Genomic DNA, 20923 nt, shown 5'->3' on the forward strand with positions numbered 1-20923 from the left:
TACGTACATGCACCAAGACACATCCAAGAATATTCACAGCAGCACTTTAAGTAACAGCCAACATCTTGAAACAATCTAAATGCCTACACTAGAATGAATAAATTTTGATATATTTATATAACTGACGATTATATAGAAATGAGAATAAACTACTGCTACATGCCATAACATGGATATATCTCATAAACAATGTAAAATAAAAAAATCAGACAATAGAGTAAATAGTGCATGATTCTATTTCTACTGAATTCAAAATCAGGTTAAAACCAATAGACCATGATAAAAGTGTTAGGACAGTGGTAATCTTTAATTAAAGGAGGGGTGCGACTAAGAGGGATAGAAGAGGAGGAAGGCCTCTGGCACGCTGCTGATGTTCTGTCTTGATCCGGATACTTGGTTACACAAGTATGTTCACTTTTCTATATGAATGTCACATTCAATTAAAAGACATACACCTAGAGAAATGGTGTTACAAATGTGCAAGTGTAGAAATACAAGGAACACGCTTATATATATATATATATATATATATATATAAAGAGATCTATGTCTATATGTATTCAAGCATGATCTCTTCACCATTATTGCATTCAAAAAAATCTAGCAATAAAATAAAAATCCATCGATAGGGAAGTGGTAAAATAAAATAAGGAACACCATTTAATCAGTAAAATAAATAAGCCAGTTTATAAGCAATAACATGAAAATTTCTGTTACTGAATAATGCAAATTTCAAAAGCATACAAATAGCATCCCCTAATTTATGTAAAACAAAGATATTTCACAAAATATACATTATAATGACAAAACATGTTATATAGAAACACATATACATTCTGTATGTTTGCTCATAAATAAAAAATTTCCAGAAGCATATCAATATTAGTTATCACTCTGGAATGAGAGCAGGCGTGTTGGAAACAAGGAATTTTTACTTTGTTCTCTTCCATTCTTTTACAATGTCTATGTAGTCCTTTTACAATAAACCATGTCATACATTTTATGAAAAAAACCAAACATCTCTGAGAGAGGCTAATTCTATCATAGCCTTGTCCAGAATGATTTCCATTTGTGCACCACAGACCTAAGTAAGAGAGTATAACTCCCATTCAGTACCACTCTCATAAATCCAGATCAATTAATTAGACATCAAAGGTCAGACAGAACTAAGGGACTAAGGGAAGGGAGGGTAAGTTGAGCCAAACGACTTTCAGAGCATAGGAGGATAACTGAAAAGCAGACCATTCTGGATTAGCTCCCTAAAACAACTCACTAGAAGAGATACCCTGATTCATTTACTTACCAGGTGAGTTGAAATCAGTAACAGTAAGCAACAACATGACTCACCAGGAAAAACTATGAAGCAGGATTACTCCATGTTTTTCTGCTCAAATATTGATTCCTATGAAATGGGGCCACTTTCTAAGAGCCATGTAGAATGGGAGTAAAATCTTGTTTTTTTAAAAAAAACACCTAGAAAGTTAATATAAATTACCATCTATTCACCTTAAAATGAGCTCAACTATAAATCTATTTCTGAAAATGATATCCAAAGAGCATGCTTAAGTAGAAAGATTTGAATGGGAAAAAAAGCACGTTTTCAACACACAGCCCCGATACTACTTCTGAATCCTTCAAATGAACTTGAATAGAAAAGCAATGATAGTAAGAACTGGCTACAACTAATAAGACTTTGTTGAAAACGTAAACTATGTAATGGAGATAAGCTGGGAGTTAGCCAAAAAGAGAGGGTGAAACATAGCCTACCACTGACTACTTAAGCAGATACATACTAAGGCAAACAGATTTGTCACGTTCCAGGACAACTGTGAAGGATCATTTGTTACCAATAAATGCAGTTCAACTCTGCAATAAATCAGAGTACAAAATATGTGGCAAAAGTATTTTAAAATCACTGAAATGAGTAAAATGATTCCTTTTTTTCAAAATAGAAGCAGAAAAGTCACCTGTTTATATATATATACATATATATATATATATAGAGAGAGAGAGAGAGAGAGAGAGACAGAGACAGAGAGACAGAGAGAGAGAGACAGAGAGAGAGACAGAGAGAGAGACAGAGAGGGAGAGAATGTAAATTCCCAGCCTCAGCCTCAGGTCTTTATTAACTGGGGCAAGACGTATTCGAGAAAACATCTATATAAGCCTCCTTAAAGTAATGACAAGATTTAAGGAAATTTAAAAACTGAAAAACAAAACAAAACAGAGCTCTTATACCAATGGCCAAATACAATCTGAGTTTCCTAGGCATTAAACAAAATGATCATAAATATAAATGAAAGTATGCCTACAATTTTATTCTTGCTCTTTTGTAGCACAGAAATTTGTGACTAAAATAAAATGCTACATGAATACTGAAATACACTTCTTTAGGACTTATAAATACCTGAAATACTTTACATTTTATTATATCAATATAACTAGAACATGATTTTTTAATAGCATAGAAAATCCTGTTTATAAAATCATCTCACTAAAGTGATACAAACCAATAGTTTCCTAGAAAACAAAGGTGACAGATATCATTATGAATCACAATTTGCTCCATTTTGTCAATACAGACATGTCTTTTGTCTTCAACATGCTTGCCATCAAACTGGAAAAATAAAGACCATAAAGAGTTATCATTTCCCAATTCCTCTTGAATGGATCTAAGAATAAAAACGATAAATCAAATACTTTCTTTTCAAGTTTCTGAAATAAATTTCTCAGTTGAAAAGCTTTCTAACAGTACCTATCCAATAAAACTTGAGACACTGATGGAAATGTTCTGTATCTTACACAGTCCAATACAGAAGCTACTAACCATATGTGGTTATGAGCACTTGAAATGGGGCTAATAAAACTAAGGAACCGAAATACTGATTATATTAAATTTTATTTTAAATTTCTAATATATTAAAAACAATATTCTAATGAGTAAACTATACACATTCAAAAGTTGGCCTGTAGATTGCTGTTGAAAAGGTGGGGCCATTGAATTGGGTGACTTATTTAGAGCAGTAAGATCTAGACAAATCCTGAAAATCAGCAGTTATCACAAATGAAAAACTTTTACTTCAACTGCCACAAAATACTGGGGAGCTTATATAGGCTACAAAACCTAAACTGTTACTAAAAATTTAAGAAAACTCAATTATTTTGAATTAACAAAAAAAGTAAATATGAAATAAAGTTTTTTGTGACTTCCAAGTAAATGAACAAACAAAAGAAAACCATTAATATGTTCAATATCTATTTTATTTATTTTCTAATTTTAAATTTGACACTTTTTTTTTTAATTGGGGAATGTTGGGGAACAGTGTGTTTCTCCAGGGCCCATCAGTTCCAACCTTGTTGTTGAGAGCTCGCACTCTAACCAACTGAGCCATCCGGCCGCCCCCAATATCTATTTTTAAAGGGCTTAGTACACAATCTAGAAATGAAGAAGGCCAAGTAGCTTAAGTTTTCATACTTTTGGAGACTTGGATCATATTGTCCTAGATCAAAATCCTCTAATTCAAAAATGTATATTCATGATCCGAAGACTTGCCCTTCACCACTCTGCTCTACCAACAGGAACACATAAGTAAGAAGGAATATAATTTCTCATGCCTATTATGTTGCAGTATAAAGAGCAATGTTACACAAATCTTCAATTCTGCCCATTGGGTGTATATCAACTGATTCATTCTCAGAATCTACTCAAATTTATCATTATCTGTTAGTAGTAAGAGAACTTAATTATGGATTATCCTGAAATATGGACTATCAAACAGACATTTAAAAAAATATGCATTAGAATAAGGAGTTGAGAAAGTTGGTAAAAGTGTGACAAAAAGCAACATGATCAATACATGTTATGCATATCAAAAAAAGCATAGAGTGTACATATATCAAAATGTCAGAGTGATTATATCTGGTGGTAGGGATATGATGGGTTATTTCTCCTGGAGATAAGTATATTGATGTTCTCATAAACAACTTCACATGAATGGTCATAGCAGCTTTATTTTTAATAGCCAAAATGGGGAAGCATATTGATATGAAGATAACTATAAATGTAAATGGATGTACATCTATACAAACAAATGTACATAATTATATATATATATATATATATATATATATATATATATATACACACACACATATTCTCTAGCTGTGTCCACTGACAGGCCTGGGAGCAGCTATACCTCAACAGCAATAAGCAGCACATTGAGCCCCCAGATCTTGGCTTCTAACTACCATTCTCCACTAAAATGAATGAGAACTCCTCAGAGAAATGGCTGACTTCAAGGTTGAGGGAGGAAAATTACAAGATAAGCCTAGAATATTTCATGATAGAAGTCAAGAAAGTGCTAAAGATTGATGGGACATGTCAAAGGAACATAGAAGCCACCTTGAAGAGGCTCTGATTGGCCAAACCTTAAACCAAGCATAAAATAATCATACAATAGATTTTAACCCAATGACTACAATAAAACTCCTAAATTCATAGATACAAATAAATAAGTGAACGAATTTAAAAAAGTGTAATAAGATATGAGATTAACTTTACAATGGGAAAACCTTGCAGATATCACCTTGATAACTGATCAAAGTAAACCATCACCAGAATAGGGCTAATAAAAACCATGTGCCACATGTTAGAATGCAATGGAGAGATTATCACTTTTTGTGATATCCTTGCCAAACGTAATAACTTAAATCTTATTAAAAGGGGGAAAATCAGATAAACCCAAACTTAGAGACATTCTACAGAATAAATGGTCAGTAATTTTCAAGTATTATAAAATTTCTGAAGTTAGAAACTAACACAGACTAAAGAAAACTTAAGAGACATGACAATTATATAATTTTGAACTGGGTCTTTCTGCAAACAAACTTTAACTGTTGGAAAACAAGTAGATTAATAAGGGTATAAAAGAGCTGAAGAGGGGCCAGATATATGGTGACAGAGAGGGACTAGAATATGGTGGCGAGCACACAATGCAATATATGGATGATGTATTACAGAATTGTACACTTACATAATGTATTAACCAATGTCACCCCAATAAATTTAATAAAAAAGAGTTGAATATATCTAGCCAACTTGACCTAATTGACATTTACAATAACCCATCCAAGGGCAGCCAGAATACACATTCTTTTCAAGTGAATAGAGAATATTCACCAACTAATCATATGCTGGGCCCCAAAACAAGTCTCAATAAATTTAAAAGCGCTAAAATGATACAATGTACATTCTCTAAACACAGTGATTAAATATCAATGACAAAATGATAACTGGAAAATTTCGAAATATTTAGAAATTAAGGAAAACACTTCTAATTCATGGGTCAAAAAAATCATAAAGGAAGTTAGAAGTTTAGAGCTTCAAATGCTTACATCAAAGACGAAGAAAGGTCTGAAACAGTCATCTAACACTCCACTTTAAAAAGCTAGGAAAAGAAGGGCAAATTTTTTAAAAAGTAGAAGAAAGGAAATAATAAAGATAAATGAAAATTAAAATGAACAGTGGAAGAAAAAAATCAACAAAACCAAAACTTGATTCTTTAAAGAGACCAGTAAAACTGATAAATCTCTTCCCAGACTAATCAAGAAAAAAAACCAAATTACCACTATCAGGAATGAGAAAGAAGAAAATGTACATCCTTTAGACAATAAAAAATTAAGAAAATATCATGAACATTTTTGTTCAACAATTAAGATGAAATGGTCAAACTCCTTGAAAACTATAACTTATCAAATATGATTCAAGAAAAAAATTTTCAATCTGAGTAACCTTACATATGTTTTAAAATTGAATTTGGAATTAAAACCTTTCCCACAAAGAAAACTAAGCCTCAGGTTAGCTTTATTGATGAAGCTTATCAAATATGTAAGGCAGAAGTAATACCAATCTTACACAAACACTTTCAGAACACAGAAGAGGCAATACTTCCGAACTCATTTATAATGAGGCCAATATACCTAAAACAAAGTGCAACAAAGCTAATAACCCTCATAAACAAACACAGAAAACAATTTTTGAAGTAGTAAAGTGAATCCAACAACATAAAAAAAGGATGACACGTTTATCCCAGGAATGCAACGTTGATTTAATATTTGAAAATCAATGTAATTCACTATGTTAATAAGGAAGAAAAAAACCATGATCACCTAATAGATGCAGAAAAAGCATTTGAAGGTATACATGCATTCATAGTTTAAAAAAAAACTCAGCAAACTAGAAAGAAAATTTCTTCAACCTAATGATCATCCATCAAAAACCTACAGCTGAAATAATTCTTAATGGTGAAAAACCGAATACACTGCCCTAACGGTCAGAAACAAGGCAAAGATAGCTACTCTTACCACTTCCACTCAACACTGTACTGGAAGCCCTAGTCAATGAAACTAGGAAGAAAAAAGTAAAAGACGTATAGATTGGAAAGGAAGATGTAAAATGTATGATCAGACAATATGACGGTGAATAAACCTAAATAACTACTAGAACTACCAAAAACAAGACAAACAAATGAGAAACAAAAACTCATAGACACAGACAATAGTTTAGTGGTTACCAGAGGGTAAAGGGGGTGGGGGGAGGGAGATGAGGGTAAGGGGGGTCAAATATATGGTGATGGAAGGAGAACTGACTCGGTGGTGAACACACAATGGGATTTATAGATAATGTAATACAGAATTGTACACCTGAAATTATGTAATTTCATTAACAATTGTCACCGCAATAAATAAATGGGGAAAAAAATAACTACTAGAACTAATAAGTACTTATAACAAGGTCACAGGCTATATAGTCAATATAAAAAGAATTAAGATATACTAGTCGTGAACTATTAAGACACTGAAATTTTTTAAAATATCATTTACAATTGTATCCAAAAAATGAAATACTTAGGGATAAATTGAACAAAATATATCCAAAAACTCTACACTGAAAACTACAGAAAAATACTAAGATAAATGTAAGAAAATGTAAATAAATCTAGTGATACACTCGTATCATGTTCATGGATTGGAAGCCAGTATAGTTTAAATGTTGGTTTTCATCAACTCAATATACAGAATCAGTGCAATCCAATCAAAACCCAGTTGGTTCTTTTTATTAAAAAAAAAAAAAGCTGATTTCTATTATTTTATATAGAAATGCAAACAACCTAGAAGAGTAACAACAATCTTGCAAAAGAATAACAAAATTGGAAGACTTACACTACCTGACTTCAATATTTACTATAAAAAATACAGCAATCAAAATAGTGTAACACTGATGCAAAGATAGATACCAGATCAAATGAAATAAAGAAATGATTAACTTCTATAAAAACGTACCCAAAAGAAATGAAAAAAAGACTGTACAAGAATGTCCACAATAACTTTATTCATAAAGTTTGAAAACTTTATTTTAATAGAGATAACACAAATAACCATAAAAGGGAAATTAATAAACAAAATTTAAGATAATAATATTAATCAACAATGAAAAGGAATGAAGCACTTACTAATATACTGAAACCAACATGGATAAACTGCAAAAACATTATAATGAGCAGAACAAGCCAGACACAAGAATTACATATGACTCCATTCACATGAAGTTCTCAAGGGGCAATACTAATCCATAACAGAAAAAAAAACAACACAACACTTGTGGAGGGGACTGATCAGGAAGAAACACAAAGAAACTTTCTAGAATGACCAAAAATTCTGTATCTCGATGGATTGTGGGTTATACAAGTTTATGCAAAACTCTGAGAGCATTCCACTTTAAACTTTTGCTCAATTAAAAAAATATATGTATTTCCACTCAGAACATATATAATTAGACAGGCTCCACAAAAGAGACCTTATAGTCTTGCCAGCAAAGAAAGGCAAAATAAGTTAGGTACCATAATGAAAATCACACAAAAGAGAAAGCTTTTAAACTGAGAGTGAAAAGTGGTAGATTGCCAAACAAAGAATGTTGTAGGTACATACAACATGTATAGAAGCAATGGAAAAAAACAATAGTAGACCTGGACAACTAAAGTACCTTGTGATATGCTTAAAGAATGAAGTGGGGAGAGAGGCTTAAATTATTGTGTAAGGACCTGGACGAGACCTGATTATGAAGGCTCTTTCAGCCATGCAAAAGGGTACATTTTAGCTGTTTGGCAACAAGGAACCTTTGAAGAAGTTGTAATAGGGGAGTGAGAAAAATAAATCTCATTTTGGAAAGTTCACTATAGAAACTGCCTGCAATATATGTTGGACAAGGCTCAGACTACAGTCAGTCCAATAAAAAGGTTATTGTAACGTACAGACTACTTCATCCAACAACAGCAGAGTACCCATTCACCAAGACAGACCACATTTAGGGCCATAAAGTACACCTTAACAAATTTAAAAGAATAGAAAACATAATATATGCTCTCAAACCACAATGGAATTCAACTAGTAATCAGTATCAGAAAAACAGCTGGAAAATCCCAAAATACTTGCAGATTAAACAACACACCTATAAATAACACATGGATCAAATAAGAAATCTCAGGAGAAATTAACAGATATGCTGAACAAAATGGAAAAAAAATGCAACTTATTAAAATTTGTGTGACATAGCAACAGCAATGTTTGCTTAGAGTGAAATTTATAGTCTTCAGTGTGTGTATGTGTGTATATATATATTAGAAAAGAAAGATCTAAAATCAATCATCTAACTTTCCACTTTAGAAATCTAGAAAAAAAGAGCAAATTAAATCTACAATAACAGAAGAAAATAAATCGTAAAAATCAGGGCAGAAATCAATGAAATTGAGAAATGGAAATCAATAGTGAAAAGCAAAAGTTGGTTCTTTCTAAATATCAATAAAATCAGTAAGCCTTTACTGGGGGCAACGGGAAAATGGGAAATTGTTGTTTAATGGGTATAGAAATTCAGGTTTGCAAGATGAAATGGTTCTAGAGATCTGTTTTACAACAATGTGAATATAGTTAACACTACTTTACACTTAAAAGTTGTATTTAAAATAAAAGGCAGCAAACCTCTAGCCAGACTAAGACAAAAAGAGAGAACACATAAATAACTAATATCAAAAATGAAAGTGGGGACATCACTACAGATTCCATGTAGATTGAAAAAAATAGTAAGGGAATAAATGATATGAAAAACGCTATGCACATAAATCCATTTCATCTAGATGCAATGGATCAATTCCTTGGAGGACACAATCTGCCAAAACTCACACAACAATCTGAATAGGCCTATATCTATGAAAGAAATTGCATCAGTAATTACCTTCCAAAAAAGAAAGTACCAGGCCATATGGATTCACTGGTAAATTCTACCAAACATTTAAGGAAGATATTATACCAATTCTCTACAATCTCTTCCACAAAACAGAAGCAAAGGGAATACTCCTAACTGATTCTATGAGTCCAGGATTACTCTAATACCAAAATCAGACAAAGATATTACAAGAAAAGAAAAGTAGACCAATCTATCTCATAAACATAGATGTAAAAATCCTCAACAAAATATCAGCAAATCAAATCCATCAATGAATAAAAAGAATTATACACCACAACCAAGTGGGATTTATTCTAGATATGCAAGGCTGGGTCAACATTCAAAAATCAGTTAACATAATCTATCACAACAACAGGCTACAAAATGAAAAGGCTACTGCAATGGGCCAGGTAAAAGTTGGTAAGCACATATATTAGAACACAACTACAAGTAGTTATCCATTTATTCACACCATGTGCCAACAACTGGCATAGAAAAGAAAATAAGGAAAATGTCATGCTCTTGTAGAGCCTACAATCTATCAGACTTGCAGAAAGACACTGAGCAAGTATTCACAAGTCCCTATTGCATGGACTCAGTCTAGACAGGACAGAAGTGGCAAGCTGATGGTGGTGAAGCACTCACTAGGTTAAGACACAGGGCGGGGTAAGTCTGAAGGTTCTAAAGCCAAAGTACAGTATGTTAGATGCACTGAAAGGAATCCAGGTTTAATATCACAGAAATAATAGAAGTGGATTACATTAGGGTTGTGGTTTTGCTGGTTAGCAGGTGAAAATACAAGGAGGCTAAAAAGTCATGATATCTAGGGTAAATAGAAAAGACTAAAGGTTTGATATACTTTAAGACAATTTTAAAAACTAAAGAAGGCAGGAATTGCTGAGATTTACAGAATTTGAAGGAAAACCCCTCGAGTTTACGAAATTTTTCTAGTTATGCTCAAGATTCAATCTTTCTGACTTTTAAGGAGAAACCCAGAAGTTAAAACAAAGTTATCTTTAAAAAGTAAGCACTTGAAATTTAAGACACAGTAATCCTGATGAAAAAAATAAATGTTATCCTGGAAAAGGTAAGTTTCTAAAATGTATGTAATACAAGAACTTAATTTTGCCTTTTCAAATATGATCTGTCCTTATTTAGTGTATCTATTAAAACCACCCATTTGAGCTGTTTAGTTATTACACATTTCCCAAAGTTTCTTCAATGACTTGTAGTATTACTTAACACAAAATCAATCATGTTTCTAATTATACGTTTAATATCTTATAAGGGAGTTACTTACGGGGACATTAAGTGCATACTGTAGTCCTTGAGGAAGTCTTTCATGTGTTTCCATCTGCTCTTCATCATTTTTCACTGTCTCCTCATGGACCATGAGTTCATCATGTGATATCATATCCTGTTGTCTCATTTCACTTTCTTGTAACACTTCATCTGCAGCAAGGATCTCCTGGTGAGGCATACTCCGCTCTTGAAGTACCGACTCCTGCAGTTCCCCAGACACGGTGGACTGGCCAGACACTCCACCCATTACAACCATTGCCCTGGAAGACTGCATTTCGTCTATGCCGCCACATTTAAGAAATAATCCTTCCAGTTTGTCGTCAATGTTCATGCTTAAGTATAACTGCCTAGAAAGACCAAGTTTGGCAACAAAGCATAATAAATTAGTTTCACATGTCTACCTGACAATTTTTTAAATTCAAATTATGAAAGGTACACACTTAACAGAAAATTTTACTCATTTAGTTCAGTATTGCCTCCAATTTGTAAACTACCTAGACAAGTTTCCAAAGGTCAGTAAGCTAAAACACAAATTTCCATTTTTGTCATCAGGGCATAAAATCCTTATCTATTTTTACGAAAAAAATAAGCCTGACATAAAGCAAATTAGGGAAAAGTATTTGTAACACTCAAAGAATTCATATCCTTTAATGTATTAAAATGTCTTACAAGTAAGAAATAAAAAGAAATGCATTCATTAAGAAATAAACTGACAGAATACTAGCAGAGAAATCATAAAGAAAACTTAGCAATAGTCACTAAATATAATAGTCAATTACAGCACTAATCAAAAAAATAAACATTAAAACAGAGGTCCACAAATCATCCACCAAACTAGTAGACTTAAAAAATACATCCAATGTTGAGGTGGTTAAAAAAAAAGACACTCATCTACTGACAGCAGGACTACAAATTAGTCCAACTACTTTCAAGGGCAATTTGGTACTATGTACCAAAAGCCATAAAAACATATATACTCTTTGAACCAATGATTGTACTTTTAGGAAACTATCTTGATGAACTCAGAAATATATACAAAAAGATACAAGGAAAATCGCTAGAGTAGTGTTTACAATGGTGAGAAACTAGAAATACACTATGTATTCAGCAAAAGGAAACTGATTCAAATGTTTTCACACGTTTTAAAACTAGTCTATAATGATAGCTGCACAATTTAGCAAATTTACTAAAAATCACTGAATTACACTTAAAATAGGTTTTATTGCATGCAAATTACAACCCAATAACGTTTTTCTTAAAAAATTAAATCAAAATGGCTACCCTGGGAAGGGGCTACTGATAGGAGGCAGGAAAAAAAGTGTGTGTCTGGGAGCTGGCAATGTTTTTTCTTGAGTTGAATGATGGCTGCAAAGGTGTGCTTACTTTGTAAAATTTCAACATGTACATCTATGATATGCACACATCTCTGTCCGTTGTTACAGTATTTCAATAAAAAGTTAGAGTGTTGAAACAAAGAAATCCATATGGTCTTTAAAAATGTTTCAAAATTTGGGAAAATACCATAATATATTCAGGGAGATGTGTGTGTGTGTGTGTGTGTGTGTGTGTGTGTGTGTGTTGGTGTGAATGTGCATACGTTTATCTAAATTGCTAACAAAATTAACATTACCACTGAGTAATAAAATTACCAGTTTTTTTCAATATTTCTATTTATCTCTAATTTGAAAACTTTCTGTAATAAAATTTTATTTTTTGCAAATGTTTTTAAATTTGTTAAAATGAAATAAAAGTAGTATTTTCGTTACTAATATATTCTTAAATAGCTGTATATGATTTATTCTTAAATAGCTGTATATGACCCGTTAAATAAATTTAACACGTCATGATTAAGAACTAGACATTATTATATTATATTCTCTCTATTATTATAGAAAAGTCAGGCAATATTAAATCTGACCTACTAACTCTCGTTGCTGTAAATTCATATTCCACTGTGTTACTCTATGAACTAACATAACAAAAATCATGAAATCCAAAGAAACTACATCTCAGAGAAGGTAAAAGTGTTGGTACAAAGCTTATTTTTTAAAACCAACTTCTATTATCATTCTGTACGAAATAAACACACATACCCTACCCAACAAGAAGGGCCCACAATTAGTGAATGCATTAACTATGTTTCAGTTTAGTCACCTCTTTCCCAAATCAATCAGGTTTGGTCACAGGTTTCAGAGGTAAATAAATGATCAGTTAAATTAGAGTACACTGCCAAAATATAAATACTATTTCATTTACTAAGGTTATTATGTAGGGAAAAAACTTTAGTTGAATAAACAGTTCAAAAAACCCATATAAACAGCAAAATAAAATAAAAATATAATTCATACTTGCTAATCTTGTCTTCCCTAGTACCAGGTATTATCAGTCTAACATACATATAGGACAAAGGATCAAGAACCTGATTTCACTTTTCAAAATCTTTAAGCAGCAAACTCAAAGTCTAAAGGAGAAAGATTTTCAATATATCATCAAATCAAAATATCCTATTTATCACATTTCTTAGCGAATAAACTATCCTATTCTACAACTAAGTAAGACGTCAGTCTTCTTTTAGGGCTAAAATTTGCTTATTCTGGCTACTTCATTGGAAATTCTCACCAAATAAACTATATTCTTCCTATCTATCTGTTGTTTTCTCAAAGAATTTGGAAACCCTCTAACTTAAAAGGGACTTATATATACACAAAGCGGCTACAGCTGCTATTGCCACACACATCGTTATTTGGAAAAAAACCACAGGAGCTGTTATAAAACACAGGAGATTTAGACGAGGAGGTTATTAGAAGATCAATTTAGAGAAACTGACCTAGGACAAAACTTAAAAAAAAAAAAAAAAAAGGTGAAGCTGACTTGTTAACCTAACACAAGGTCTATATTTTTTTAAAGCAGGAATACCTAACTCCAATGTTCTTGACCATACACCTCATCAATTTGTTAAAATTTAACATATGCTAATTCAGTTGACCTTTGGACAACACTGGGTTAGGGGCACTGACCCCGTGCAGTTCTTGACTCCCCCAAAACCTAACTACAATGCCTTGATACCCCAAGAGACTGGCTCCAGGATCCCTCTTGGATACCAAAAGCCGCGATGCTCAAGTCCTTATATAAAATGGCACAGAACAATGCCTGCAGTCAGCCCGCCCACCACATCTGTGGATTCCTAACCAAAGATGGAAAATACTGTTTTCAATCTGTGGCTGACGGAATCCATGCTTCTGAAACTGAGATATACGGAGGGTAGTTATTGAACAACATTCACGTATATGTGGACCCGCGCAATTCAAACGGTTGTTTAAGGTCAAATGTATATACATACTACACTTCTATAATACTGTGTTAATATGTAATATACATAATTAACAAGCCACCCTATCCCTAACACAATGCTGAAACAATTAGTACTGAGGAAGTCGAAGTATTTTGGGGATAGAGAATATTCGGGAAAAAAGGCAGGTTTGTATGAAGTGCCAAAGTGAGGGACTGAGCACAGGAAGAGAACACACCTCAATATGGAAGTAGTAAATGAAAAGGGGAGTGAAAAATACCATAAATGGAAGATAAACTTGACCTCTTCAAAAATTTTTCTGAAAACAGACAATATATATGAAAAAAAAGGAATCTCTCTTCCTGTTTAAGATGTGGCTTCTTATTCCGAGGACCTGAGTTAAGGCATACATTTCAAGTTACTGGTTTAACCTAGAAACTATTTTTGAGACAATGTCCCTGAAACACCAGAAAATACTAAGGTATCAACATCAATTTCAATATCAGTGAACACTGCTCTGACAAGATTTTAAAGTGAGACCTGGAAACATCTATCAAAATGAAAACTACATGGACTCTTGACCCAGCAACCTCACTGCTAGAGATACACAAAATCCTATGGGCTTATTTGTAAAAATTCACCAGCTAGACAGACAGATCATATACATATTATATACATATACATATATACACATATATATATGTATACATATATATGTATACATATATACATATATATACATATATGTATATATGTGTATATGTGTATATATGTATATATGTGTGTATGTACATATGTATATATACATATATGTATGTATATATAAGTTTGGTGCAACCCTTTAATGGGAAAAGACTGGAAACAACCTAAATATCCACTAACAGAAGATTTATGAAATAATTATGATTCAACCATACAATGAATACATCCAGCCATTAAAAGGATTGAGGTAGCTACACGTGCTGGTGAAAAGTTCTCTGAGATATATTAAGTGAAAAAAATCCAGGAGAAGATATACAGAAATGTAACATGGGCCATACTTGTATCACACACCTCAACTAGTGTCTGGGCAGAGAGTAAGCTGAACAGGAAATGAAAAAAGGCTCTCAAACAAAAAACGTCAATTTCACCAATCTTATATGGTAAAAGAAAAAAAGTACAAAGCCATTAAAAGAAATGATAAAGAAAGTACATTTTTTACTGTCCTTGAAGCTTTCTTATATGCTCTTAACTATCTTTAACTTTCCCTTTTTAATTCTTACATGGTCTCAGTCAAAGCTCTCATGTGCTTCACTGCACGTTCAAGAATCCAAAAACAACAAAAGGTCCCATGCTCAAAAGTTAACACAGGTTGCTTCCCTTCTCTAATTTCAGTATTTCTAGAGAGGATCAGATCAGTGGAAAGAAAACTGATGTAATCAATCCAATTAAGATATGTACAGTTAAATGTCTCTTCCTGATAAACCTTCAAAAAGCCAACTGCGTTTTGACCCAAATGTCTATACAACTAATGGAAATTCAGGAGTTAGGGTTATTACACAGGAGAGAAGAAGAAAGAAAGAATGCTTTCTTTAAATCACACCACCTCCATGAGAAACTGCTCTGGAAGAAAAAAAGAAATAAGCAATTAATTGCATTCTCAATTAATTACTTATTTCTTTTTAAGCAATTGCATTCTCAATTAATTGCATTCCCAGGAGCTGTTGGCCAACTGGGGGAAAAGGACTACACAGAGTAATAAACAACAAGCCACCCTGGGCTCCTTGTGATGACCCATTATTTTGTAACTGAAGGGACCTTGGGTAGCTGACAAACGGTATAAAATGGCAGAGCTGTTAAGAGCCAAGACAGGCTGGACAATGATGTCCTAGGGCTACTAATTCAGCTAAAGGTGGGATGGCACTCTTTCTTCTGGAGTTTCAAGCTACCCAGACCAACAGATTGCTAAGAAGAAATAAGAACAGCACAGGAGAGAGGAAGAAAGGATGGCACCCACCCACCTCAGGGCCCATTTCTGCTAAATCTCTGTTTAGGAGATTACTTCAAACTCTGCATTCTTTTTCTCTTTCCAAGTTTTATTCCTCCTCAGGGCCCATTTCTGCTAAATCTCTGTTTAGGAGATTACTTCAAACTCTGCATTCTTTTTCTCTTTCCAAGTTTTATTCCTCCTCATCTCCATCCCTCTGGCAGAGAGGCTAGAAGGTATACAGCAAGAGGGATGTTTAGGGGGCCACAATGTAACTTCCCACTCCATTTAATTCCCCCTCTTTCAGTTGTGTAAAAGTAATTCGAATTATAGCCAACTAGGTAACCCCTAGTCATTTAAGCCTAATAGCAATGCTATACTTAAAAAGAGAACATAAATTATCAGCCATCACTTTCTCCTGTCTCCCAGGAGAGAGAGCTTACTCTCTTTGTCACTTTCTAATTCAATGCTTCAAATCAATTGTATGCAAGCAATTAGAAAGAAAGCTTTACAGATTTGTAAGTTGAAATACAGTAGATAAGCTTTGAGTCAGGGCTTTTAATAAAGAATTAATAAACACATAGGCTTTTAATACAAGCATTTGCAACAAGCATTCCCTAAACTAAGGGGATGGTTAGGCACGTCGGGAACAGTGGGGCTCTTTTTAAGAGAAGAAACTTAATAGAAGCATAACATATGGGCAAGTTTTAATCAACTATACAAAGTATTTAAAATGCTGAGTTCTTTTTTTATGGGAGTTCTACGCAATTAATGAGGAGAACATCTTTCCACTATTAATAGGTTTGAGTCTGTACTATAAAATTCAGAGATTATCATAAGCTGGTGAGTAAGGACACTAATGTGTGTTGAGGATCTACTATAACGTGCTGGGCACATTTATAAGTGACTTCACTTAATATTTACAATAACACTTAAGATAGTAACAGTATATCCCCATTTAATAGATGAAGAAACGGAAGTTTACCCAAAGTCACATAGCTAGCAGGTAAACTAACGGGTTTACCTGGTTTAATGCCCTTTTTACTATATCATACTTCCTCCTGACTTGAAAAGGGCCTGGGCACATTCAGAACTCACCCAACTCATTCTCCTCTCACCCACCTATGGCCACCCTGTCACCAGTGCTTGGCTTGGTAAAGCAAGCCAACTCTCCTTAGCTGGCTACTCCCTTCTTATGGCTACCATGAGAGGACTGTGTGACACAGAATCCTATTTCCTCCTTTAGGAGAAACGGACATTTTCTACATTTCCTATTTTGCCACTTACATCTATTACACCTCAGTGAATTTCTCCTCATTCTATTTTTCATGAGTTTACATACACCCTTTTAATCCTCCCATTCTTTCTTCAAATCTTTACTAGTTACTTTAAGAAAACCTCTCTTCCTCTTTCCCGTATGTTGCCATTTTCACTTGGAAATTCAAAAACAAAAATCTTAAATATGGCCAATCAAGGTAGGAGCAGTGCTAAAGAGACACATGTACCAAAGAGGGCTGTAAGTTCTGAGGTGAAAGCAAATTTGAAGACTTGTGCCACAATTCTCTAGTTCCCCCTTCAGAATATACATGAATATCATTCATCTGACACTTTATCTCGCCTTTTATTACACCTTCATTAAAGCATGAAAGAAACACTTCTCAAAGATACTGCTTTTCTGTTTTATATATCGAGTTTGGCTGTAATATTATTTTTCATCAACTTTTATTAAACAATGTAGAATTTCAACTACATATTATGAGTCAAAACAAACTATAGTGGGCAAGCTTAGGAACTTAAACATCATTCTTTCCCATAAAAAGAATAATTTCCAACTCAAAATATTCTCCCAGTCAACAATACCCCACCTCGTACCAGGACCCATTCAACGTATAAAGAAACTTCACTTCTGAACAGAAGAAAAGCACTCAAAGGAACCTATTCTGAAACAGATAAAAAAGAAAAGCTAGATTTCACAAATTACTTCTGATCCAAAGCATTTTCAACAAACTCCTTGTTTGGAGGAAGCCAATTACATTAAATTGGATATTAACATTTCTAACCTATGTAGGAGTCAGTGAGAAACTACAACTTTAATATATTAGCATTAGAAATACAAATATCAAGCAGCCTCAAGACCAATTGGTTAACCAAAGCAAGAGACAAAGAAACCCATGAATTAATATGGATTTAACAATTTGCCATTTGTCATTCATATAAGTTTTCTATTCTCTTTCATCCTTCAAAAGTATAGTTTAATCTAAGCAAAAACTGCTCCATCTCTAAAAATAAAATCTACTTCTTGTCTAGGCATAGGCTATGTTCAGAAACCTCTTCAGACAGAACTTTGTATAACTGCCATCTTGCACCTATAAAGCATATCTTGTAAACTATGTCCTTTGATGATTTTTAAATTGTTACTATTTCAAAACATACTACTAGAAGCATCATTTACAATAATGGCAACCAAACAAAAAAGGTCCTTCTGATCAGTGTTAGCAACAATAAAAGATGTCTAATAAAAAAAATTTAGACTAAGATCAATCATTTTATGCAGTAACAACTGAAGAAAAACCTATGATTATTTTTCTTTAACCACAGAAAAATAATTTATGTATACTTAAGCCAAAGTTAACAGGCTTTTCTACATGCCTGAAGCTCCCCTCAAAAAAGCAGAATCTAAGCATACTCTACATTTCATCACCAAAATATTCATCACCAAAATCTTCTGAAACAATGTAACAAGAAGAAAATAGTGGTATTTAGAAATATTCAAATATCTAATTTATGGCGACTCAAACTGTTAAGAAATAGCGATAATTTATCTTAAAAAGTAGTGGAGGTGGGGTGAGTAAAAAAGGTCCGAGCAAAACAAAACCCTATATTCTGCTGGTGTAGTTGTTTCATTCATCACATTTTATGCCCACAATTCAAACACTAACATTAAAAGTACTTATTCTATTAGGAAACTATGAATTTTCTGCAGTCTTGTATAATCAAAGGAATATCAAAAATACTTCTTAAAACAAATTTCCCTGTATACTATGAATGAACATTAAACACTTGTTATTTTTAATATGTACTATTATAGTAACCAAGACTCACTCCAGAACAGAAGTGTTAACTGCTTATCAACAAGCTTTTATTTTTTAAACATTAGATAAATGCTCTCACTTTAATAACACAAAGCCTACCTGTGAAATATGTCTTATAACTATTTAGTAAAGCCTACCTGTGAAATATGTCTTATAACCATTTAGTAAAGAATCAATAGTCCTAGTATAAATACTGTATATAATGCTGTATACAAGTATACAAATTTAATAAAACTAATTATCTCAAGTCTTTAAAAAAATACAAAGGTTAATATATGTTGACAAAATATGGCAGAAACCGACAACTAGTTTCCAACCCTTTAAAATTCTGTAATAGAAATATATATTTTATACGGGTTTCAAAATACAGTTTTTACAATAGGGTAAGAACCATAAAATGTAATGTATAATGAAATATTTTTCACCTAAAAAGAACTATTTAAATTATATATTTGGGAATAAGATGTTCTGATCATATCTAAACATTTAGAATTTTTAGAATTAGAAGGAACAAGTTACCAATCATTTAGCTTTACGTGTAGCTAAAAACTCCTCCCACCCAAGGCCCCCTCTTGCCTTGCAGTCATTAAAATATTAGACAAATCATTTCAACCTAATGCCCCTAAAATCAAATAAGGAATTCTCAAATTTATTTTAACTTTTAATACCTTATTCCATTTTATGATATCAAGACTAGCAGCGTTTAGTCAAAGAGGCATGATGACAAGCCACAAAACTAGAATTCTCTCAGAACTTGAATAAGCACAATTTCCCAAGTATTTTTCCAGGTCAAGAGTTAATATATCCTAGACAATAAAAATTATGTTTTAATATCAGTCAAAACTAGATAAATGAAATTCTGACACAAACCCTAATGTGACAGACAGCAAGGTCTCCCTTTTCCCCAAATTTGTTCTCTCCTTTTCACCCAAAAATAAAATATTAAGTGAGACACATGGCTACCTAGGTAGGACTCGTTTCCCAGTCTCCGTTGGGATATGAGTAGAAATGATGTACAGAACTCCCCTTACGTGAAAGGGAAATATCTTCCTTTTTTCTTCTTCCTATTGGCAGACGTGATGGTAACCATCTTGGACCACAAGACAGAAGCCACGTATTAAGAAAAGCAAGCAGAACGAGACAAAGAAGCCTAAGTCATGATGATGCTAGAGCCTCCATAAAATCTCGAGGCTGTTTACATGGACTTTTCAAATAAATATATTTCTACCTTTTTAAGCCTTTGTCACAGTAGCCAAGTCTATGTTTTAACTAACATACCTAATAAAAATGATTACCGAATTATCTACATAACTGCTTTTTGATATTACTTTAGGCAAACATAACAATAATGCACAAATGTTCAGTAACTGGTATTCACGATAATGAAAAACAAGTATTGAAGTTACCTGAGACTAAGATAAAAATGAAGACTTCAAGGAAGGGAATGCTGCAGAGTTGAAAAAGAAATCATGGTTGAGTTTCTTTCACAGGTTTCAGTGCCCCTCAATACCACCTTATTCACTTATGCCATCCAATTCCTACAAAGAAAAAAGCACACAACAAACAAAACATATTACTTATTAAGGGAAAAAATACTGTACAAATACAATATGGAGAAACTAGTACATATAACGAAGTGAACACTCTTTGTAAATAGTAAAACTGTGCCTGAATGACCAGAGCAATGACTTGCTTTTAAGTCTTAAACTGGGAAAATATAATAGTGGTAAGTAGTAACTGTGATATAACCCTGGCCTTATAAAGAATAATTTGTCTAGATCTGGAATCTATAGCTCAGAGATATGGGATGTTGAAAGAAACTGAGAGGGTTACAGGCCTAAAAAGTTAGAAATGACAAAACAAAGATTAAGAAATCACTTAATAACACTATTCATATCTGCTAAGTCTACGAAGACTTAGATATATGTAAGAAAGAAGATATCTGTATGAAGAAAGAAGAAAATACAATGCCAGGCCTTACAAATAACAAATAGAAC

At 33.0% G+C, this 20923-nt stretch overlaps 1 protein-coding gene across 6 annotated transcripts in view; it reads right to left on the minus strand.

Annotated features, from left to right (window-relative positions):
- The window catches only part of ZNF148 (zinc finger protein 148), a 103892-nt gene that overhangs the window by 41432 nt on the left and 41537 nt on the right, over nt 1–20923 (minus strand). For all 6 annotated transcript variants that reach the window (XM_081030146.1, XM_081030147.1, XM_081030148.1 and 3 more), the window contains 2 exons: nt 20333–20464; nt 10578–10926 (listed from right to left, as the gene is read on the minus strand). In XM_081030146.1, the coding sequence (XP_080886272.1) occupies nt 10578–10910 (333 nt within the window). In that variant the 5' untranslated portion in view covers nt 10911–10926; nt 20333–20464. The remainder of the gene's footprint in view (nt 1–10577; nt 10927–20332; nt 20465–20923) is intronic.

The sequence above is a fragment of the Rhinolophus hipposideros genome, assembly GCF_964194185.1.
Source record: "Rhinolophus hipposideros genome assembly, chromosome: 2".
NCBI classification, from domain to species: domain Eukaryota; kingdom Metazoa; phylum Chordata; class Mammalia; order Chiroptera; family Rhinolophidae; genus Rhinolophus; species Rhinolophus hipposideros.